General features: G+C 38.9%; 1 protein-coding gene across 2 annotated transcripts; it reads left to right on the forward strand.

The window, feature by feature from the left end:
• Window positions 1–1,508: 1,508 nt before the first annotated feature.
• LOC135336440 (deleted in malignant brain tumors 1 protein-like) lies at window positions 1,509–25,896 on the forward strand. 2 transcript variants are annotated; one of them, XM_064532232.1, is made up of 20 exons: window positions 1,509–1,629; window positions 5,830–6,025; window positions 6,121–6,269; window positions 6,334–6,520; window positions 6,646–6,794; window positions 8,030–8,216; window positions 8,813–8,961; window positions 9,319–9,505; window positions 9,620–9,771; window positions 10,349–10,417; window positions 11,968–12,106; window positions 12,187–12,344; window positions 12,626–12,727; window positions 12,846–12,929; window positions 13,041–13,258; window positions 13,379–13,491; window positions 13,987–14,152; window positions 14,250–14,392; window positions 15,210–15,369; window positions 15,719–15,941. In XM_064532232.1, the coding sequence occupies exons 1-20, from the start codon at window positions 1,572–1,574 to the stop codon at window positions 15,737–15,739; spliced, it is 2,787 nt and encodes a 928-aa protein (XP_064388302.1). In that variant the 5' UTR covers window positions 1,509–1,571; the 3' UTR covers window positions 15,740–15,941. The 2 variants fall into 2 exon arrangements, with proteins under 2 accessions (XP_064388302.1, XP_064388303.1); XM_064532233.1 differs by lacking the exons at window positions 10,349–10,417; window positions 11,968–12,106; window positions 12,187–12,344; ... (6 more) ...; window positions 15,210–15,369; window positions 15,719–15,941 and adding exons at window positions 23,659–23,688; window positions 24,140–24,188; window positions 24,383–24,480; ... (1 more) ...; window positions 25,255–25,425; window positions 25,723–25,896.
• The last annotated feature ends 47 nt before the right edge of the window (window positions 25,897–25,943 follow it).

Raw genomic sequence — 25,943 nt, forward strand, 5'->3', positions numbered from 1 at the left:
CGCTCCTGTTCCAGATTTTCACGAATGGCAAGGAAAGGGATATAGGGCCCACACAAAAATATCTGACCTTAACAAGCTTGACAAAGCTTTATACCTCTTCCCTTGTTGTTCAGTCTTCAGACTAATGTTTTCTAAGCTTCAGAGAAGACAGAAGCTTCAGCTAAGAGCCATTCCAAATAATGATAAAACGGGAACTGACTTCTAGTACGATAGTACACGAATATAAATGTCACAAAAGTGACCGAGAATATACTAATAGCCAGTTAGATCCCATGCACTTGTGTGTGTTTAGCAGGGAATTATGAGCCATAATCTCATAGTTTCCCAGGGAATTATAAGCTTGAGGGTATAAAGTACAAGTATAATTTTTGAATGTACAGAAATGATAATAAAGCTGTAGCTGCATGATAATTAGCTATGGCTGTTCAGTTTTTTCACTACCAGTTTCTATAGCGTTTGCTGGGTTGATGGTAGGGTTCACCAGTATCTTTTCTTGTCTCTACGAGGAACACTAAGAGCCAATGATTTTAACAGTTCTGGGTCCATTGTCACAAGCATGATGAAAGCATGTCTTCAACTTGTAGCATTTGTCAACTTTGTCCTCCTGTTTCTATCCTGCAGCCATGTTTCAAATTGCAGTAGACTCCTGTGTCTTTTTAGGAACGATAGTGCACTGTAGCATTGCTACAAGCTGTTCCTTGCTAGCTAGCCGTACATATCAGAACAGTTTACTGAGAAGCTTGAGCTGGGATGGGGCTTGAGTGCAGAGAAAGAGGAGGCTGGGCTCATTTGTTGCAGAGCGCTTCCTGCACAAGGTGGAGTCACTAGTTTGTCCATTCCAATGTTGAAGCAAGGCCAATGCAAAGGTTTTTTTAGCAGAAATCATCTAGACTAGCTTGTCAGAACAGGACATTTTCAAAAATAAAACTGTTGCTAAGGCTTGCTGCTTTTATAGATACACTTCTTGCCTGAGGCAGCCAATGAAAAGTGGGATCTAAATCAGTTAGCACATGTGCATTCGGTATCTATGGTTATAGTGTCCCTCATCCCTCGGGCAAAGCCCTCGTGATATGGGACACTATAACACATAGATACCTCATGCCCATGTACTACCGTATAGCTGATAATTTTCGTGGGGCAAAATATTCGTGGTTTTCGTGGTTGGAGGTATGACCACGAATATTTTACCCACGAATGAAGCGACCTTGCCTACCTTTACCTTCAATCCAAGCAGCAACCACGAAAATATTATCCACGAAATGTCTCAATATTGCTGAACCACGAATATTTTGTCCCCCGAAAATTACCCGCTATACAGTATCTATAACAAATTGGCTAATTGGTTGACGCATGCGCAGACAACTAGTTGTTCGCCTAACCGTTATAAAAGCGAAAACTCGGCCTGGGATCGAGGCTAAATTATAGCTTTATTAAGGAGCATGCAGTCTGGCCTCGAGACTAACTGTACTAAAGAGAAATACCGGATGCAACAGGAACAGGTATTAAACATGTGAGACTCTGCATGCACAGTCATAATTTGCGACTGAATATTGTATGAGGCATTGCCAATAATGAGTTGTTTACTGTGGAAGTCAGTCATTGTCCTGAGCCTGGTTTGGGCTGTTGGAGGTGAGTTCTCTATTATCTACAGGTATATAATTATAGCAAATACTACCTATATATTATGGGGTGCCGTTTGTGTCAAAATATTGAAATAAAAACACAAGGTTTTGGTGGTATTTAGTACACAACTGAGGGTATTTAGCAAACAACTGAGGGTATTTAGTAAATGTCTGTGGGTATTTACTAAACAACTGAGGGTATTTAGCAAAGGACTGAGGGCATTCAGTGAATGACTGAGAGTACTTTAGCAAATGGCTGAGGGGATTTAGCAAATAACTGAGGGTATTCTCTTCAGCAAGTGAAGGTCAACACTAGGCGTTTGTCTACTCCACTTAACAGAGTGTGGATTCATCTGGGCACAGTAGAGCTCTATAGTTCTATAGCTACAGAATTCTAGAAGAAGTCGTGCACACTGCATGTGCATGCGCACAACCTTGTGCCCTGCACACCTCCCTAATACCAGGAGCAGATTACAGATTAGTCAGTTATTTACTAAATACTCTCTGTCATTTGCTAAATACCCTCAGACATTTACTAAATACCCTCAGTTGTTTAGTAAACATCCTCAGACATTTACTAAATACCTCCAGTCCTTTGCTAAATACCCTCAGTTGTTTAGTAAACACCCTCAGTCCTTTGCTAAATACCCTCAGTTGTTTACTAAATACCCTCAGTCCTTTGCTAAATACCCTCAGTTGTTTACTAATTACCCCCAGTCCTTAATTTGCTAAATACCCTCAGTTGCATGTTTAGTAAAATACCCTCAGTCCTTTGCTAAATTCCCTCAGTCCTTTGCTAAATACCCTCAGACATTTACTAATATACCCTCAGTCGTTTAGTAAATACCCTCAGACATTTACTAAATACCCTCAGTTGTTTGCTAAATACCCTCAGTTGTTTACCAAATACCCTCAAATGTTTAGTAAATACCACCAAAACCTTGTGTTTTTGTCATCAATATTTTGACACAAACGGCACCCCATAATATATATATACAAAACTGTCATCATGAGGTTTTACTATAAGCCATTTTGCAATTAATAATTATTATTATAGCTATACTCTATCTGCAACACAAGCTATATTTTTATATATGTAAAGTGCTATATATAGCTGTCGCTATAATTATATCGCAAATAGTTGTTAAGCCTTAAAGTTTATATAATAGTACTCTTCATTCGATGGTGTGTATGGAATACTATTTCTGCTAAGAAACTTCCTGCTCACTTGGGCTTCCCCGCATTTCAAGGCGTTCCTATACACACGCCCTGGCCTGAAATGCACTAGCTCATACTGCAAAAAAAGCGAGTTATTATATTCAGCCATTAAAGAGCTAATATATAGTTTTGGAGCAGCACGTCGTCTCCTACGGATGCTCAGGAGTTTCCATGATCCAAGTGGTGTACATCTGACATCCCTTGCTGTAGTTGCAAGCTCTTTCGCCATGGTGACAAAAGTGTATATAATTATGACTATACCCCCGCTTAGCCATCTTGCTAGAGAGAAGTTTCTGTGATTCTGCCGTCGCTTTGGAGCCTTAGTGTCTCATGCACAGTATAAATATAGAAGCAGGGGCGGATCTAGCAGGTAGCAGAGGGTGCTCAAGCACCCCCCTGACCTTGGACAAATAATTATCAGTCTTTGTGTCTCACTCATTGCATGGTTGATGGAAGTCACTCAGACTCGGTATACTAGCTAGCTGAGTAGCTGTAAACCTATCTATTGCAGTATACTGTCTTGTAAAAGCTATGATAAAAGTAAAAGACTGCTCCTTACCTTTCTTGCTCAACACCTACCTACCACTTTTTCTAGATCCGCCACTGAGAAGGAGGTATTACGGCTCTTGGATTGCAGATATAGATTATGCCGGCATGGCATATAAATGAATCTTGGAGCTTTGCTAACTGCTTATTCAGCTCATACATTGTAAGCTTTTGAAAAGGCTGTATAGGGACAATTGCAAGCTACAGCTAGGTTTTCACAATTGTGCAAATAATGCTCAATAATTTCCTGCTAATTCTGGATGTACGAATCAAACCGTTTAAAACATAGGTGAACCAGATTAATTAATGCTACCATAAGGGTGGGAAGGGAATTAAGGGAAACTTTGCAGCTGAGAACTGACTACCGTAGAAACTGGATTAGCGCTTAACTCGACTATAAGCGTATCTTTATTTTAAGCGCATGCTCAACTGCAGTTTTTTGTACTCGAATTGATGCGGGATATTAGTGGAATTGATTCAACTATTTATCTATGAGCTAACTAGCTTGTATACAGTGCATGGTAGCTATATAGCTGGTGATATATCCATCTGGAAAGACTCTTCTCTGGGCATGCATGCTGTTACCTTGCCGATCTGATCATGCTGAGAGAATGTGAGACAAAGACGAGGTCCTTTTGTTCCAGTTCCTGGTCAGTTTTTTTTTGACACTTTACTGTCATAAACCCCTCTACACTGTTACAGTACATTAACTAATACATAACTGCATTTAAATGCATGCCTTTAAATGCTTATGACCTGTCTATATGCATGCATGCAGTAGGATAGATCTACTTACTGACTTATAGGCTGCCTGTTTATGCTCGACACTTTCCTTAATTATTTTATCAATCAAATTTCCCTGCAGTCATTATATATTATTCCTCACACTATTCCTCATGATTATAATTATTATATAGGACATGTAAAAAAAAGTGTACAGGAAATATTGCACTATACGTATCCTGATCAATGGTACAAGAAATTTAGATTTTCTTCCTGTGAAATGAGTATAATATAGATGGAGTGCATTATATAGGTTCACGTAAACACTATATTATGGTCTCAATGGTGCTAATTGCTGTGTATACATAAGCAGTTGACATACTGTGTTTAATCATTATTAGTTAGCTAAGTATAATAAATAAGGTGCCACTTAGCTTAATTTATATAGTTTTACTGGCAATGTTTGTACAGAGCAGGACATTATTGATTCCGCGTACTAATACGCTCCATGTTATATAATTATACTCATTCGCTCTCGGTACAATATAATTATATAGACATCAGAATTATCACTGATACCAATGAACAGTGGGGTACATGCATGCATGGTGCTGTTTAGCAGTTACAATGATCTCAGAGAATTGAATAACAGCGTGCATGGAGCATTAATCAGGGGGTATATACATGCATGCATGCATGGTGCTGTTTGGAATGAGGGATGAAACAAACTCAATTTACTGGATAATATATATGTAGTTTCTTCTTATCCTGCATTCTAAGCACCACTCTGTATGCTGTGGTGTTCTTCGGCAGTTAGTTGCACGTTATAAAAACAGAATTATACAGGTGAATTAATCATAAAGAATAATAGGGTGAACGAAAAAGTTATACATTTATGCATGGGAATCCGCAGACACTAGAATAACAGCTTAATTTACGGAGTAATATAATCTATCAAGCAAGGCATATAATTATATAGTTGCAGCATCCAAGCCTATATATATACATGTATATACACTACACTGCGCATGTGCAGTAATTTCAAGTGGGATGGATCTCTGACCCTTATAATATTTGCATAATAATAATAGTAATTTGGCTCAGCTCTTGAAGCTCAACAGCCGCTGCATTTAATTTCTACCGGAGGTCTTATTAGTGCAGCAGGTATGTGCATGGTATATAAGTCAGCAGGAGCACATGCTCCTGAAGTCAGATATACCGTATAGCGCGAAATTTTTGCTGATTTTGTGGGTTAGCAATCCTACATGAAAATTAAGTCCACGAAAATTGAGAATTATCTTGCTATAAAGTGCAACCATTATAGAGGCGTGGTTTCCGGTAAGCGGTCATTCTACGAACATTGCATGTGCAAAGAAATGCTTTTAGAGGCCATTTCACAAAATATAGCTAAAATACCTCGCGCTATACAGTACGTACTTCTCTAATAAAGAATGCTGTATTGGTTTTGTTGTCGTGCTGGAATGTTTGGTTTCAATTAAACAAGATATTAAGTCAACATTGAAAGAATAACAATGCTGGCGTAATTGTTGATACACATACGGAACTACTAATTGCGATAATCACCATTATTGATCAACGTTGAAAGTGAAAGAAGCCTTTAATAATACATAAATCGTATCACAGTAACCACAATAATTATGTGAGTGATGGCTGGCCTATATAATTATTGTGCTGTCTATAGTTCATTTCGTGCCTGCAGGACAATCGAGTGGAGATGTGAGGCTGATAGATTTATCTGGTTCAACAGGAGGCAGAGTTAGAGTTGGTAGACTGGATGTCTACTATAATAGCCAGTGGGGGACAGTGTGTCACGATGGATTCGGTCCAACTGGTGCACTTGTGGCTTGTCGTCAGCTGGGTTTCCTAGGTTATGTAGCCTATGGGGTCGTACGGAGGTATAAGTATACCAATAATTATAGCTTGCGTAAAACGAACTACTATTACAGACAGTAATATTGATCCAAATTCTTTCACTTATAATTATATGCAGTGCACTAGCAGTGCCAGTATCCACTCCAATATGGTTGGATGACCTTCGCTGCAATGGTTCTGAAAGCAGATTGAACGACTGTCCACGAAATCCTATCGGAGTTCATAATTGTGACCGTTCTGACGATGTGGGATTAGTGTGTGCAATAAGTGAGTGCTTTCAATAGTTTACAATACTTATAATAATATTCATATACATCTTCTGTATTTATAGATGGTGTTTTGAGACTAGTAAACACTACTACCAGTGGGATAGCCACCGCTGGTAGACTGGAATTGTTTTATAATGATCAATGGGGGACCGTGTGTGATGACAACTTTGGTCCAAATGACGCAAGAGTGGCTTGTCGTCAGCTGGGGTACGGAGACTATACTAAGTTTGGAAGGGTAGAAACGTTAGGGTGAGTGTAACACACTGCATGCACTTGACTACTTTTAGCTCCAATTCCTCATATATTGTTCTTCCAATCTTCACCCATAATTATTATAATTATATATTACAGGATAATAATTTCCTACCATATAGTTTCTACCAGTCTTCAAATTCCAGTCGGACATGGCTGGATAATCTTCGTTGCATAGGAACTGAGAGAGTACTGATTGATTGCCCTGCTAACACTATTGGAGTTGAAGATTGCACCCACGCACAAGATGTGGCCTTGGTTTGTACTGTAGGTAAGTTAGATGATAATTATAATGATAATAGTGCATGCATGTGCTGCTTGTACTATAGCATTGCTTTATATCTACAGTTCCAATGACCAAGAGTATATACATGCATGAAATACTCTTGTCAATGATCGTTGCAAAACTGTTTATTATACAGTGCATCGAGTAGATTACCACAAATGTGTGAGTGTTACTTAAATATTTGGGAAATGGCCGGTGCTGCATGATACCATTGTGTACGTGAATGAATAAGCTACAACATTTCTTAACATGTATGAGGTGGTGGATTTGAGGGATTAATAGAACAGCAAATATTATTGTTATAGTGGGTATAATCGGTTAGAGTAACAAACGCTATCTTAAATTTAAACAGCTAAGATCTCAGATAATTGTTGAATGGTTTATATTTCCTGGCTATCCTTTAATTTCGTGGCCACACCAACTTTTTTTGCGTCATTTCTAGGTACATGAGTGATTTACAATTGCCCTTGTATAGGTGCATGTGGTTTGCAATTAAAACTTCACATCTTCTACTGCACTATAGTCTGCACTTCAGCAGTGCACTATAGACTGCATTTCAGCAGTGCTACATAAATTATATATAGTCAAGCTTTTAATTTAGTCCATTTTAAAGACATCAACTGCATATATATTAAATAGATAGTCTATACAGCTACTCAGGAGTCAGCTATAGTACCAAGACTTCAATCAGCCAATGATTGAGGCACATACATTGTCCTTGATCACCCTCTAGCTGCTATACCAGCCTCCTACAGACTAGACTGTACAGTGTACATACAGTTATACATAATATAATCAGGAGGGCATAGCTGGAGGGAATACATTAATTTTTTAAGAGACATATATATTAATAAAGAGCCAATGCACTTGATTTTCATTCTGCACTTCATTTTGTCATTCTCGTAGTCATTCTACAAAACACATTCTAGCTATAATTATATACATTCTCATTATCAATTAAATTTTATGCAGAATGAGTCATAGACATTCAGACTCAGTTCTCATGATTGACAATGAAGCGTCTGCATGTCACTTGTTCGCTTTGGAATTATTTTGGTCAGCACTCTTCGATCTATGCTATATAATAATATGCACACAACTGTGCTTTATGGCAGTCTATATAGTTCGTAGAATGCCACTGCCATAATTATGTAGGTATATGCATTCCTTTGCCACTCACAAAAGTTTGCGATACTATAAATTGACTGTATTCCCTCCAGATGGAGACCTGAGGCTTATAAGCAACTCAGGCCAAACAGGAGGCTCCTCTGGCAGACTGGAGGTCTATAACAATGAACAATGGGGTACAGTGTGTGATGATAGCTTCAGTCCAAATGATGCAAGTGTGGCTTGTCGTCAATTAGGGTTCTTAACCTACACGCAATACGGAACAGTTGGAATGCTAGGGTGAGCGTATAATTATATGTATGTTCATCATTGAGTGACTGGAGGGGGAGGGTACCATGCAGTTTTATTTTTTTGCCTTAAAATGTTTGTTGGTATAAAATAACCCTGCTGCAAAAAAATGTTCTAAAAATTGAATTGCAAGGGATTCAAAATTGTTCTTCTCCTAAGCATTCGTCAGAGTCTAAGAATGAACTCAGCGACATTGTTGACAGAGACGTACTTACAGTAGGCTCTTCTGGCTCCTACAGATATGGCTCCACAGTGCCTGCATGTTTTATCTTCACTGCAGCTTTCTTCATGCTCGACATGCAGATGAGAAGAACTCAACTGGCTTGAATCATGGCTAGAATCAGACTCACTAGATGCAGCCATTCCTTTGTATAATATTACGTACTCTCTTACGGCACATTTTACCTCAACAGGAAGCAACATTTTAAGCCTTTCTTACAATCCTGTTCTCCTCTGAATATTTCAGTATACATCAGATTATTTATACCCCACAAAAAACATTTTAAGACACTTTATTTTTTCATTCCCTTAACCATAATTATAGCCAGTTCTTTCATGACTCTAAGATTACTTTAATTATTGAACAGTTTCAATGAAATTTCATCGGACTTTCCAATATGGCTGGACGAGCTTCGTTGCAAAGGAACTGAGAGAAGACTCACTGATTGTCCTGCTAACACTATCGGAGTTGAAGATTGCACCCACTCGCAAGATGTGGCCTTGGTCTGTACTGCAAGTAAGTAAGGGATGAGTACGAATAGTTTGACAGTGAGTATGCAGTCATGCAATGAACTTGTTTTATACATACCTTAAGGTGACATATTTTCACAGGTAGATTTGTTTGCGTTTTTACAGTTTTGTACATTTTGCGGTATAATTTTTTGCGAAATGTCGATCTGGATACATTAAACAAGAGGGCAGCCAATTATTTGCGAGGACTAATTTTTGCGATTTTACTCTCATTCGCAGAAATAGCAGAAATTAATACACGCGAAAATATGTCACCTTAAGGTATATACAGCATAATTATTATTGTGTACTATCAGACTATTATGAGTATATATAGACATTCATTATTGATCACTGCATTCAGATGGAGACTTGAGGCTGGTAAGCAACTCAGGCCAAACAAGAGGCTCCTCTGGCAGACTGGAGATCTATTACAATGGACAATGGGGGACAGTGTGTGATGACAACTTCGGCCCAAATGATGCAAGAGTGGCTTGTCGTCAACTAGGATTCTCATCCTACAGTCAATACGGAACAGTTGGAACGCTAGGGTGAGTGTATAAGCTCATAATATTATTAATTAACTTACTCGCCATCACTGAAACACCCATCTTGAAGAGACATGAATCAGAATAATGATTACATTATTCCATGCACATGTATAGTTTCAATGAACTCCTATCGGACTCTCCAACATGGCTGGACGAGATTCGTTGCTTAGGAACTGAGAGCAGACTCATTAATTGTCCAGCTAACACTATTGGAGTTGAAGATTGTACCCACACACAAGATGTGGCCTTGGTGTGCAGTTCTACAGGTAAAAGTTGCATAACTTATACAAAGTTATAAACATGTACAGCCGAGTGCATGGCCTATACTGTTGATAGAATCAAACTATATACATGCATGTAAAATTGAGTAAACTGCACAAAACAATGCAGTAATTGCACTAGAATAAGAATTCAAAATAATATACCTTTGGACAGTAAATGGTTGAAGTAGTAGTCCTATATAAGCATAATTATATGTAATTCTGATAGCACAGAGTCATAAGAATTATACGTATAGAATATATAATTATAACTAACAGCAAATCATACCCACAAATAAGAAAAAAAATGTACATGTGTCTTACCTATATGTAGAATAGTTATTTTTTTGCAGGGTGTCATATAATATTATTGAAGTAGAGGGGGGAAATAAAGGCACTCGGAGTGTGTCGCCGGCTAGGCGAATCCGGGGCTGGAAAATGTTTGTTAATTAGGTGCATGGTATATTGGTGAAATCTGGTGAGTTGAGGTTGCCTTTGCATTCTCAGTCATACAACTATACTCTTTTGTTGAACAACACAACGACTTTAATAACAGCTTACCAGATCAAACTTTATACTGCAGAGCTCACAGTAACACCACAAACAGCCTCTCCTACCACTACTATACCCTCTGTAACAACAACTGCAACAGGTATATGCTTGTGTTATATTAGCCTCGATTCCATACCGATTAAAATACGGCCTGGTGTACCTATTGCATGGTGATAGTGCGCATGCGTTAGAGTTTATTCACCAGAATCTGGGGAATCCCCTTTTTTCTTTCTCTCATCTATTTTCTATCTTGGTACATCAGCTTAGCTCTCTATTGCGTTGTTACAGAAGGTTTTAACACTAGTCTGAAGCCAGAAGAGGCTCTCATCTACCTCTATATATATGACGGTTGTATGGTCAGGATGCCTTACCTTGGATCTGTACAGGCTATGGGAAGTGTATGGTGCCTCAAACTGCTACTCGCGAAGACAACCCGGCTATAGGACCATCCTAGACGTAGATGAGAGCCTCTTCTGTCATAAAACTAGTGTTCAAGCCTTCTAGCCAACGCAATAGACGGCATAAGCCACAGCTTCACAGAACTTAGTCATAGAGATAAAGCATTACGGAACATATATTCTTAGTAAACGGACTAATTTCCTATAATTTACTAAGGTTTTACGTTCATAGTACAATTACCCATATTCTGGGTAATTTGAAGCGCATGCGCACTATCACCCCTGCAATAGACGTATTTTAATCGGCCTTGAATCGAGGCTAGTGTTATGTATGCAATTGCGTATATATATAGGTATTCAATTTGAGTGGGTATGATTTCTGTGTCGGCTATCTAATTATATGATCAGATTTGTCATGCATGCGTGATGCCCCATGCATGACAGGTGCATGTTGGCACATAACATTTCCTTACACACTGCATGCTGATTGTGGATGTGGTGTTTTGTGTGCATGGCACATGCATGGTTATAGCAAATTTAGCTTGGAATGTGCTATTTTGATATACTTATTAGTCTGTCATGATTATTTGTGGTTCTCTTGCAAAAGGGCTGTGTTTATATAGCATGGAATAGTTATTGTATATGTGATTAGTTATAGTTGTGACACATGCAGAGTGCCACATGGGATATATTGGCTCAGTAGTGGCTTAGGCCCGAGGGCCACAGGCCTCGAGGGCAAAGGCACTACTGAGCCAATATATCCAATGTGCACACGAGTGAGCTGTGTAACAACTGATTTGTTGCATTCCTTGTGCATTCTTTTCCGTGTGCACATCACTCCTTTTATAGGACAACTAGTTTCAACTATACTTGTGGTGGCTGTGGAATGCACCCAGACTCATGAAAAACGTTTAATAATACACAGGAAGTCATGAATATACTTAATAGGCTTAGGCCATACTATGCCAGTATCCAGATAGTGGCACAGTTCACGGCTTGACCTGTGCCATATGGCAGATATTGGCACAGTGTTTCCTTTGATCTGCCCACTCAAAATTGGTGGGTGGGCTTTAGGTCACTTAGGCCATACTATGCCAGTATCCAGATAGTGGCACAGTTCACGGCTTGACCTGTGCCATATGGCAGATATTGGCACAGTGTTTCCTTTGATCTGCCAACTCAAAATGCAACAATACACTATAAATACTCATATGCCAATGAACCTATACAATTAACTTTTAGCCCGTTTCAGATACAACTGGCATCATCGATTATATCATTGGATTTGCTGTTGTGGGAACAGGAATTTTGTTTTTCGCATTGACTTGCTTTATAGTTTGTGTTGGGCTCCTCAAACGAAGACAGTTGAAAGCAAAACAACTTACAATGATGTAAATTATACCGTAATAATGCACTTAGACCATGTATGCAGTATACAAAGCCATAGAAACACTAAACTCTATGTATATAGGTATGATCTTGATGAGTTATCTAATGATGCTATCAATCCCTCGCTGTCGACTCCTTTCAATGACACACGACAATCAATCCTGAGTTCCATCACCAACAAGATGAACAGGACAGAGTTGCCACCGGAGTTGGTACCACGATTTCCAACAGCCAATGCTTGTACGTATACGTTACATGATGATGAGTGTTAATTACGAATGCATGCATAATTTGATTTTTAAGCATTATTGCATGGTATACATGTAGTATAATTTTAAACAATTGCTGGGCCTGTACGAAGCAAGCCACATGCAACTTCATGATTTGGTCCAAATGTATGTACTTAACATTACTTCTTCGCTGCATGCATGGCCTATAATTATTAGCTATATACATGTATGTATGTATATATGCAGCTATAATATAATTATAGTCAGTCACATGATTGACTCTGTGTCCAGGCTCAAAGATACTTGGTAATGCGAAGGAGCTGCCTGATCTACCACTATCTCTAAAGATATCAGGATCTCAGTTGAAACTGAGCAGTGGCCTCATTGGACAAGGTGAGAGAAATTTGAATATGTACGTCTCTTCTCTTGCATGCACTTCGTATTGTGCGCATGATCCAGTACCGTTCAAAAAGTGACAGTAAAAATTAATGATGACATTAATGGTTTCCAGGGGAAACCGGTATGGTCTACAAAGGTTTACTGATAAACTGGAAAGATAAGCCGTTACAAGGAGTGGCGGTCAAAACATTGAAAGGTATATAGTGACAACTTGCACAATCAGCTACGAAGTATACATACATGTAACTATAGTTACAAATAATTATTGGTAGATTATAGTTTTAAAAATGTTTTGTTTTATTTTTAGGTTTGTTTTCTTCTACGGATATTCAATTTCTGATCACTGAGATTATCAAGATGAAAGATTTCAATCACCCTCACGTCATGCCCCTGATTGGAGTCTGTCTAGATGTCGGACCCGGCATTTCCATGGTGATGCCGTATATGGCAAATGGGAGTGTACTGGAGTATTTGAGGAAGGAGAGAAATGGTCTAAAATTGAATGAAAACTGCAGCAAAGAAGAGGTCAGATAATTATACTAACAAAAGGTTACCGTAGTTCTCTCCATCTCTCCAAAGCAATTTGCAAAGCAATTTTTGGTCCCCAGTGAATGAATATTTATTCCTTATACTATATATACACAGGCCCATTCTGTCAGGAAGCTTCTATTGCGAATATGTCATCAGATTGCCTTAGGAATGGAATATCTCTTTCAGCAAAGATTTATTCATCGAGACTTGGCAGCACGAAACTGCATGTACGTTTTCAAGCACATTACGTAGTTATGTTTGTAACAATTATACTGTCCAAACTTTTCTGATAGGTCAAGGTTTTCTTTATAATAGACACGTGTTTTGAGCGAATTTGTTAGTTTGCCGAATTCCATAGTAAATTCCATTAGTTTTGCTTCCCACAACCCACAACAAGTCTAAAGGCATAAAACGGACCATTTGAGTTATTGGGTGGGATGGTGCAGCATTAGTCAAAAAGCAGTTTCATCCACTGCATGCATTTACACATATGCAGTGTAACATGCAGTGTAACATGCATGCAGTGTAACATGCTCTCTATATGTTCTGGTATATTGCAGTGCATGGTAGTGATTCAACATGCCATATAAAGAGCACTGACTTGCTTTGATCTGTCCACTCACTGGGCAAACAAGCATGTACAATAAATTCACTCGTGCATGCATATTAATTTTAGCACAGTACAGAATATTTCCTCAGACTAAAACCCGGCCTCTGTTCAGGTTGGACTCTAGTGGTGATATCAGAGTTGGTGACTTTGGACTGGCCGAGAATGTGTACAGTACTGGATATTATAGACAGAATGAACGAGCTAATATCAAGCTGCCCTACAAGTGGATGGCATTGGAGAGTCTAAATGATGCCATCTTTACAGAGAAAACAGATGTGGTATAGATAGTGTTAATTGCTAAGCTGTCCCTTATTACTGTGCCAGTTTTGTTTCTGGCTAAAGGCTTAGTAAATTAACATTTAATACCCCCTGCAGTGGTCGTATGGAGTGACTATGTGGGAGGTCTTCAGTGGCGGTCAGATTCCCTATCCTGGAGTAGACGTCGTGACTCTTGTCAAGTTCCTACAGAGAGGAAGCCGATTGGACTCTCCCGTTAACGCTGCCTGTACTACTTACATGTGAGTTGGTTTGTTGGATAGTTGTGTATGTAACCAATTTAATAAGAGCTCGTAACTTGTTACTTGCACCCTGATACAGTGCAGTTTGGCCGAAATATAATTATATCGAGGTGGGTGCATTTCAGAAAAAATCAGCCGCGGCTAAAAAGCGATCCCCACCTCGAATATAATGACTAATTTGCGGTTCCGTCGCGAGGATAATGAATCATTATTCTCTCTGTGTAATCCAATTATCTGCCAAACCACACCCAAAACGTCATCCGGTCATAATAAATCTGGTTTAGGGTGTAGCCAGAACTGACCAGTATATTGAATAGTGAGTGGCCGCATGCATTTCAGGGCGAGTTTTGTGCAGTAAAGATTAATTAACTACTGTATTACTAGAACGTTTTGTGAGCACCAAACATTTGCGAACTTTGCGATGGTTGATTAATTTGCAACAATAAAATCCGCAAAACCTAAATAATACACACAATCCTTGCCAGAACGCAATAGTTATATCGCAAAGGGTAAAATTTTCTGCTGATTTGGTTCATTCGCAAAGATTTTTCACCCACAAAATATTCTATAATAGTATAATTCGTGCCAAATAAAACGACCAGTATGTCGAGATGACTGTTCTTCAGAAGCCGGATTAGCGATAGTCTACCGTATATATATATAGCTAGAGTGGCCTATTTTAAAAGTGATACACGGTAGACTATCGCTAATCCAGCTCTCTGTAATATGTAGTTTTTATAGGCAGGTCTATAAAATAATGTGTTTTAGCTCATACTTAAAAAATGCTGTTCTTAAAGATTGTTCTACATCACTCCAGCTCAGCAGTGATGCAGAGATGTTGGCTCGAGGATTCTGAAGAGAGGCCATCTTTTGCTGACCTGTCTTCAATAATGGACGCCATGCTCTCCTCTGTGTCTGGCTATGCTGAACTGAACATGAAGCTCCCTCATAATAGCGATACTGTTGGCACAATTAATGTACGTCACTAACTAATCAGAGGTGTAGGAAGATAGTTTTGAAAAGGGGTGCTGAGGGAGGTGGCCTATATCTATCTATAGCTAGCTGGCTTATTCAAGAAGCGTAAGGTAGCTTGAGACAAGGGGTGCTCCAGCACCCTGAGCACCCATGCTTCCTACGCCCCCCTGTTAGCAACAGTCAACTCAATACCCCATGCATCCTGTCTCCATAAAATAATAATTTAAAGCATGTGTGTTATAATATATAGAAGGCCACCTTTTTAATACATGCACTAATTATACCTATACCAAAAGCGACTACAAATTATTATGTTTCGCTTGAAAATCATATATATATTTTTTGTTGCAGACAAGCATGACAACGATTTAAGCGAGTCACTAATGAACAGAGCAACTAATGTGATGAGAATTGAACTAACTAACAATTATCTCAATGATAGATTGATTAAATTTTGTTATAGATTAATGACTATTATAGATTAATGACTGCAATGCAGCATGCAACAACTTTTACTGTGACATTAATTTTTATTGTTTTGCTCACAAGTTTATAGCTAGTACAAAAAAACTGCTGTACATAACATAGAAACACATGATATATATAAGAAGTCAGATATACACATGCAGCAAGTGAATACTACACTGGGAAAAAGCGTGCTATAATTATATGCGACCGTTTTAGTGTGCTCACCACACTTCATTTTTACAGTGTAATCATGAAACGGCACTATAGATTTACACCTCTACTTTTATCATAATTATAATTACACGCAACCTTACATCTTCTTCATAAGACTTTTGTTTCTTTGGTTCCTGCATGGGTAAACAAACATGCATGCCATGCATGTGTGTATATAGCAGGTGACCGAGCTGGTGACCTGGAGATAGGTATAGTGGGGATATACATAATTATATAGGTGGGAAAACATAGTTGACAGACACACTACATCACCAGTAGGAGGGAGCTCGAGGCTGTATTCTTAACACGTGCACATGCACACACACAACTTGCATGAGAGTTGTCTGGAGGGATGATCGGAGGAGCACAGTTTCTTCCAGCTATACGTATAGTTTCGGCAATGGAAAACCATGCTCATTCAATGGGGTGGGTGTCATGGCAACATAAGGGTCTACGCGGCCATAGTATTGTACAACCTGCATGTTCTCGCTCAACATCTGTGACAGTGGTTGTGGGGATAATCTGTATTATACAGAAGCTGCATGCTTCACTATACTGCATTATAATAAGTGTAATTATTATAGCTTTGATCAAGGACATTCAAAAACTGGAGAGACTCCAGAGGAGAGCCACCTCAAGCTCGTACCGATCGAGGCTGTCCAAATTGAAGCTATACTTAGTCTACCTCTAATGTACTGGTTTGAAATACAAGACATAGTATAAAGTCATTAAAGGAACCATTGGATAACTTCAACATAAGAAATGTGTTACTGCATGGTCTCATCCGCTTCAGTTGCAACAACAAACTCGCTGTCAAAGCCGAACACTACAAAGCAAGTAAACACTTTTACCTCAATCGTTGCAACTGCCATGGACATCAGCGCAACAGTATAACTTTAATCAAGAATATACCCTCTATCACTCACTATACTTTTGCATGAGAGAACTTTAAACAAAATGTTAACTCTAACAATAAACAGTGCCATTTTAATGGACTAACACACAGTGAGTCGGTATATTATACTAGTGCAGACAGGTTACCTTGACATTATGGGTAGGTAATGACTATATTATACTATCAATGTTGGTGATTTGGCGAATCAAGGATACTTCACAACACAATCTCACTTAGCAATAATGCTATATGCAGCACGATCGTCCATTTATAGAATAACAGTTCAATTGTCTCATTCGACACTTAAAATTATACTTATATACAGCACACATTTCATACTGCAGCAGTCATGCATTGATATACTACGTATATATACTACATATATCGTCCAATAATAAGAGTAGCTAACAGAGCTATATATGTATGCATGTTAGATCATTGTTCAGTGTCTCTAAATCATCGATTAGTAGACGTATAGTTCCATTTGTTCAAGAGCAATGTTAGCACTATATGCAGAATTATGCATGCATAATCTCATTTCGATGTCATCAGTTGTGGGGGTTGGTAGTGTTTTGTTGAACCACGGTGGGTTATTGAACTGACAGCACGGGTTGTCATGGATACACCCCTGACCATCCCAGAGAGGATTATCAGAAAAGAGGTGATATCCACGTGCAGAGCGAGAGCTTACGCCACTATCACAGAAATAGTCGTTACTGACAAAAGGAGGGGGGGCCGTACGTGTTTCCTGGGTTACAAGGGCAGCGATAGTGTTCATTTGTACTTTCAATATCAGTTGCATTACTGTTTCCTTGATTGGCACCAGCTGCAACTGTCCAAATGTGTGTCCTGGGTGTCCCATGAGTGAAACTTAGTCCATCAGCGTACTGTGCACTGATATGATGTGAAGCAGAGTGATACCCCCTAAAGGAATACATGTACCCCCACTGATAAGCCCTAGCTCTCCCACATACTCGACTATATTGATATCCACCGACATGAAAAATGACCGAAGAACAAGCGTACGAATTTGTATTGGTTCGACCACACGATCGATAGTTTGAGTAGCCAGTCAGTGTTAGTCCTTGAGGGCAGTTTTGGCTTGTATTAGTCATATCAATGAATGCCACCTTCCTCCATCCTGGACCACCACACAATGGTATAGGTCCCGCTGGATCTTGCTCACATGTCATTCCTTTATCTCCCTTTTGTCCATTATTGCCTCCAAAGCCTCGATCTCCTTTAACCCCCTTGGCACCCGGCTCTCCTTTGTATCCTGGGTAACCAAGCTGGCCTTTCACACCATTCTCACCACGCTCGCCTTTAACCCCCGTATCACCTTTCACACCGATGTTAACTTACCTATATCTCCTTTAACCCCTCGCTGCCCTATTGGGCCGGGATCGCCGGTAGGACCCTTTAGACCTACTTCCCCTTTGTGACCAGGGTAACCAGGGTAGCCATTGTGACCTATGTGTCCTTTAACGCCAGGCTCTCCACAAATTCCCTGAGGACCTTCTTTACCCTGATCACCCAGGCCTCCCTTATTCCCCTTTGGGCCTGGTTTGAGCGAACAGTCAGTTAAATTATCATCATTTCTAGCACACTCCATTATAATGTACAGTTTCTTTTCAATTAGTTCTGTCAGAGCATCAGAAAGTAGATCTGTAGCACTTTGAGAGGAGCTTGATTGTCGTGTTAGTCGCTTTAGTGTGCCCATCACCGTGGCTTCATCACTCGAGTAGGGGTTTGGATTAGCTTGAACAATATCTTGCAATTTAGTGATTTGGTTCTGTAAGATTGCATTTTCAGACTTGAGAGTCCACACAGCAAAAAACAGACCACCAAACAATGAGAATCTCAGTAGCACAAATGCTATTTGAGAGATTATCTTACTGAACTTCACATTCAAGTCCATCTTTGTGTTGTACTGCATGTAGCTACATGTGGCAAGATTATAATTTAAGTATACACAATACAGTAACCTCTACGGTATGCTGTGGGTTTATGTTGTGGTGCATTTGATTCCCTCCTCCAACATACGGAATTTTGGTGGTATTACTGAACCAAAGTTGTAAATTCCAACTGGGAATTCTACTCTTAAACAGTCGCTTTCGGAATTCCCCCCCCTAAAAAAACTCTTATACGGTAGACTACATGTATACTGTATAATTATCCAGCGAGTACCTTTGACCACTATACTGGGCAAATACTGCTGACATACTAGTAACTACATGTAATCCATACTGGTCAGTGCAGGTACTGATGCCTCCGTGGAGGTGTCAAAGCTACATAACATACTAGCAATTTATATAGCAATAGCTTTTATACATACATTATAATTATCAGTTGTAAATTCCAACTGGGAATTCTACTCTTATACTGACAGTCACTTCCGGAATTCCGGAAATTGATGCCAAAAGTCCAAATCTAAAATGAATCGCTGCACTAGCAGAGCCTTGCAGCTCTCTTCTCACTCTTGCAGCTATATATACAAATATAGCTAGCGTTCTAGTGCAGAGCTAACTACTATGAGTAGCAACACGCACTCCATGGACAAGTTTTGCTACGCACTCTTCTGACAAGGCTGCAATGGCATTCCAAGTAAGCAAAAACTAGGCATAACTCGAGAACCAAGCATTATTATGCAAATCCACGAATCAAAATTCATGTTTAGAAGCCTATAATAACTAGTTCTTCATTGATCCTTGGCTGTAGCAGTCTACATAGACTATAGACCTGTGCCAAATATTCCGGAATACCCACATTTTACATTGCAGTAAATGTATTGTTAGTTCAATCAATGTTTGAAACCACATTTTTTGTGCTCAAGTTTGTTATTTCGCTGCTGAAATTAAAAGTTAATCCCATTTTTAGTGCTATGTAGTTTGGAGTTTGGCAACAATGGTACCCACGAGTAGAAAATAGCCACTTCCCAGAAACCCAATTTGAAACTAAAAATATGACACACAGTATATACATGTGAAAAGACGAAAGGTAAACCACTTACGCAACAAGATGTAAGTACTACATCTGTGTTTGTTGAGGGAATAAGATACCAGTACACTGAAATATAGATGAATAGACATCCGATGATTATCAGGTAATTGAGATTGGGACTTGTTAGTCGAACAATCCTGAAAGTAAACCATGCACGTATACAGTAACTATGATTGGTATGAGCAGATTGTAATTGATAATAAACCCACTTTGTTTTCCTGTAGGCATAATTGAATAACACAACAGACTAGTGTTGAGATGATACCAGCAGTTGCGAATAAATAATAAACAACAGCTAATGGAGTGGACACGGTAACTATCACACTGACAAGTTTGCCATCATATGGAATTCCATCTACAGAACATTTCAAGATAAATTATAACAGAAATGAAGATTCACCACACATTTTTCCTACCTGGCCATATGGTTTTGTTGTCATAAAGTGCCAATTCACTCTGCACGTAGGATCCTATAGTAACAGCATTCAAGTTACTCCATTGTGACTCTTCAGTTTGATATTGTATCACCAGTATCTCAATGTCATCAGTCAATCGCTCCCCGCCATTGGTAAATCTCACATGACCCTGCAAGCAGCCACCTCCATGTATAATCAGGATTGCATGCAAAGATCAATGATATGTAACGATAATAATATAGCACTGAGGAAATCTGTCTTTAATGGTGGCCATTGGTCAATTGCAAACAAACAATGGTTGTAATAAAAAGAGGTGGCCTTTAAGACTTTAGTGTCATGATTCAACCTGGCTTAGACAATTAGTTTAATGTACGTAGTGGGCAATCATAATTATAACAGTTAGCAGGACAGTTTCGTGGGTGAACATTTTCGCTATTTGGCTCGAAAGCCCTCAGAATAATTTTTGTGGGAGGTTGTGTGGCCATTATAATTTCGCAGTAACTGCTCAGTCCTCGAAAAATGCGAAATGTTTGCACTTCATGAATATTTCCTGCTATACTTATGGTTATGGTCTTACAAAATGAATCCTTATGAATGGTTGAAATTATGTTATTGTATGCATTCATACAGTCATGCATACAATTTGTTTATTGTTTATTTATATAATCCATTTACTGTTTTTCCAATGAAGTCATTTTCTTGAATATTACTGTACAACTGGTCCATTTGAGAGTCTTGATAAGTGCAGTCGATATCACCAAACTCTGGACGGAATTCGAATAATTGGAGCACAATTAAATACTTTTGGTATACCTGTCACGGTTTTGTTGAGTGCCAAAGCAAGTGTCCAGACAGCATCGTAGCAATACTTAGCCTGTGATCCGCCAGTAAAGTTAGAGATATCAGTATCCTCAGAAATATTCTAGGAAAAGCACACAAAGATCAATTAACCTTTTAAAATTACCACGAAGTGGATGACTTATACTGTGATGTATGTACATAGCTAACTATATACCTATCAAGATATATATAAAGAGTAATCTCACTTTGATTACCTGCTGTTTACGAACAATGTAATCTTGATTTAGTTGCAGTCCAAGTGAATGGCTCAGCACATCAGCTCGTTGATTAGAAGAGCAGCCGTAACGTCCATCCTCTGATTGTGATGATACCCACCAGTTGCTGTTTTGTTCACTAACCAATACAAACTCATGTTTGGGATACTTCACACTTTGCTTGAATGCCTGTATTCACAATGGGAAAGGATCTATAGTTACCGGAGGAACTAATCAGTATCATGATCTATAATACTCAGGGCGATATTCACAACTGCTATATTCGTACCTGACAAAGCAAGTGTCGAGCCATTTTCGAAGACATCACCAGTATGAATATCCTTACGTCAGAGTTCTGTATTTATTTATGAAGTCATGATTATGAAAATAACGAGCACATGAAAGATCTTACAAATATATCTTTGCCACAGCTCCCGATCACTTTTAGCGAGTCTCCTTGGAGATCCATAGTTGTGACAGAGAGGGTAATGTTCAGGTCCATCACTTCCTCCTTCAACGCTTTAATCATCTATAAATACATGCATACATCCATATTATTTCATTACACAAACATCTTCTGTTATTTAATGACAGTAGTCAAAGCACTTAGCCTCCATTATTGATTAGTGTGAACAGTAGTATTACAAAATAGAGGTATTTATATTCCTATATACACTCCCTTTGTATAATGAGTGCATGAGGAAGAGCATGCGAAGGTGTCTATAATATAAGAACAAGAACAATTAAAGATCATATACCACTAAACAACGTCAGCTAGCATCACGTTAATACTGTTGCTCATAGTTTCAACGTACTTGAGTGTATTCTTGCTTGTTCTCCACCATGAGAGCCACTTTCGTCCATTCATAAGAGGCTATGATGCTAACGAGAGCAGGTACAAGCACTAACTTGGAGGAATGAGTTCTAAACACATTCAAATCTCTTACATCACTTTGTACAGTCTGAGAGCACAGTATCTGCACAACAAAATTATTCGTTTCGCTATCACGCCCATGCATGCAGAGACTATAATAATGACATGCGATAATGGAGATTGTACAAAACTTTTGTTCGAGACACAAAGTTAATACAGGAAACCTATAGCTATATATAGTTGCCACTATATAATTGCATACATGGGCATGCATATAATAATATAGTGAACAATTTCCATACCTCAGGGACATTGAAGTGATTGCCCACATAAGACGAAACAAGTGATGTGCTGGTGCAACCTGCAGTGATTAAGCCAAGTTTCTTACAGCCATCTGGTCTGCCATCCAGTTGTGTGAAGGTCTTATCCACCAAGTCACTTCCAGAGCACTGCATTGAAATAAAATTGTCTCAGTCCCTGCATGTGCAGTCAACCTGCCACTAGAAGAGCAGCATGTATAACTGTGTAATTATATGTACTGTACTATACAGTTATATACACAGTTTACATGTTATATATAAAGGACATTTATTATTTACACCAGAGTGTAGTGAAGAGAATATCCACTCAAAATGTCTGAGCGATTATTGATGATGTCGAGAGACAATCTCACAGCTGCAAGTACTAAGCTATTCTCAAGTGAATCTCCAACCAATAATCCAAAGTAAAGGGAACCAATGTCAGTATCAGGAGAAACCGTTGGATAAACTGGTAAATGCCCTTCAGTGCTTCCACCACAGATGAGAGTGAGAGTTACACACAGCAGCGAAAATAAACTTGAACTAAGCATAGTAGTCAATAGAAACGAACAGCTATATAGCCTATATAGATCTATCAGTCAAATCTCTTCTCACTTGTTAGCAGGCTGAAATGCTACAGTAAGTATAGATCTATATATACATAGTAATAGTCTGTCTCAATGATAATGATAATTATTGTGTGCAATCCATGCAAACTTTTATACTAAATGCATGCAAGCACCTTGTTTTCCTTTGTGCTAGAAGTTACAATAACCATCCAAATAACGATCATACAGATCTACCGTATCATAGTTTGGGAATAACAATAACCAATAATAATAATAATAATAATAATAATAATAGTATATCTATAGTACATCTATATTGAATGTGCAGTAATAATAATAATAATTCACAGTCAATTTTCAATTGTGTTTTTTTAGAATTCATGTTATCAGTCGTACTTGAGTGTTACATGCTTATGCATTACACAATGAGAGTGACAGGTAGCAACAATGGTGGCAACTGTACTATAGTGTGTTGTTTCACTTCCTCTTGTGTTGGTTGCAGGAATGCTGTGTGGAATTGGAGGATGTACAGGTGAGAGTGTGGTTGCTAGGGAGTGTAGATACAGTCATGTGAGGTGCTTTCCCCTTGTACTGATTACATGTACATTTTTAGGTGCTTTCCCCTTACATTTGCTTGCTATTAACGTACACGTACATGTAGATAGGGTGTTTTCCCCTTGCACATGTTACATTTGATTGTAGACAAGTCGGTCACTTGTATACTTGTACACTTAAAATTGGTTTCCGTATTAAATCCTTGTTTCCAACATGCACACACACACACACACACACACACACACACACGCACACACACACGCACACACGCACACACACACGCACACACACACACACACACACACGCACATGCACGCACACACACACACGCACGCACACACGCACGCACACACACGCACACACACACGCACACGCACACACACACACACAACACACACACACACACACACACACACACACACTTACAGGCTTCTCACTTGGGCCCCTGCTCAGCATGGTGCTTGAAATCAACCCAAGGTATAACTACTACACTAGTACTGTACAAATGCAGCCACTGTAATAAGTTTTGTGCAAAATTAATGTGTTTCACTATATATACCTGGCCTTTAGAAAAAATAGCCGTCAAATTAGCAAGGGCATAATCTTTGCTCTTGAGATCAGAGTGATATACTATAAAATAGATGTTTTATTTGCTTCCCCTCTCCTTGCAGCATAATACCAACTGCCTTCCTGGGTACTTGTGTTATCTTCGCCTGCTTCAGTCTGGCTGCCCTGCTGAGTGAGAAGAGGTCATTCCTCTATCTTGGAGGTGAGTGCAATCTTTGCTTGCCTCTACTGTTTAAATGCTCACTATTATCTATAAAGCTATGTGTGTGCATTACATTCTACATGTACATGTAGCTCTGATAAACTGTACACCTGTATGTATAACGCATAATTCAGTTTTTTCGGTTGAGTTTTTGGAGCAGAGTTTTGTGAAAACAACACTCTCTGAAGTTGAATGTAATGCCGATACTACACTTTAGTAATACTGGTGGAGTCCATGTGATGGTATATCCCTCCTATTACTTCAGGTTTTCTGATGTCAGGACTGAGCATGCTCTGTCTCATGATGTTCATCAACATCTTCATTGGCTCCTATATGGCATTCCAGGTGAGTAGTACTAGTACCCATAACATACGTGTAAGTGCAAGTGTGACACCAGTACTAGTACCCACAGGTAGATTCTCTGGTGAGTACTCAGCCTGCAGTACATGTACTCATGGGATGCGTACAATTAAGTGTGAAACTATTGTGCCTGGAAAGTGTCTATTGTGCTGTATGTACATTGAACTAGCTATCCATGATTGTACATTCACAAACAATGTAACAGACACTAGCAATGTGCACTGTACACATAGATATGTTATGTAAGGCAGCTGGTAAAGGCTTCTCTCTGATAAATCCATAATTAGCAATCCAATAGTTAGCTAATGATTGGTGATGCCTATACCTTATCATATTGTATAAGCTCTTTTGCTCTTTAGTGTGCTTGTAACATACAAAATTTTTTTAGGCATAAATCACTACAATCCCATGCAGATTGAGCTGTACGGAGGCCTGTTCCTGTTCTGTGGCTTCATACTGTTTGACACCCAGCTGATTGTGGAGAAGTGCGAGCGTGGAGACAACGACTACATCTGGCACTCGCTAGACCTCTTCCTCGACTTTGTTAACATATTCTGTCGTCTGCTCATTATTCTGGCCTCCAAGGTACGACCTATACTGTATGTATACAGTACATAATATATACTACATGTACGTACTGGTATGTGTAAATGTACACGGTCTACATTTTCATAAGGTATATAACTCTCCTATGTACATTTTTTGTATAATTATCAACGCTCATAGTCATTGCGTCACTTTGAAAGTCTGCTACAGGAGGGTAATATATATCTGATCATAAGAGACCACATGTACAGTGGAATGTCAATTGTACACATTAAATAATACAGTTTGTGTTGTCCAGTACTGTGCTCTAATGATGTGTTTGCTTCACCTCTGCAGGAGAAGAAGAAAAGCAACAAGTGAACAAATCATAAGCAAGAGACGTTATTAAAACTGACGAGCGTATTATAATTGTTAGCATAATTATAATTATACAAACATTACTGGTCTTTGATTGTTTAGTGTATTAACCGTGTCTTCTTCCATAATTTTATTGTTTTATCTCCAACTCCCTACATGCATGTTATATTGCTTACAATGCAAGAAAGTACTGTCAAATT

The sequence above is a fragment of the Halichondria panicea genome, chromosome 5 (assembly GCF_963675165.1).
Source record: "Halichondria panicea chromosome 5, odHalPani1.1, whole genome shotgun sequence".
Lineage (NCBI taxonomy): Eukaryota > Metazoa > Porifera > Demospongiae > Suberitida > Halichondriidae > Halichondria > Halichondria panicea.

Excerpts from the sequence above, each read along its gene's own strand:
- LOC135336440 (XM_064532232.1), top strand. The coding sequence starts at position 1,572 with ATGAGTTGTTTACTGTGGAAGTCAGTCATTGTCCTGAGCCTGGTTTGG. Across the intron at positions 9,506-9,619 it reads GGAACAGTTGGAACGCTAGG|TTTCAATGAACTCCTATCGG; the intron begins GTGAGTGTATAA and ends GCACATGTATAG. Across the intron at positions 12,930-13,040 it reads GGCGGTCAAAACATTGAAAG|GTTTGTTTTCTTCTACGGAT; the intron begins GTATATAGTGAC and ends TTTTATTTTTAG.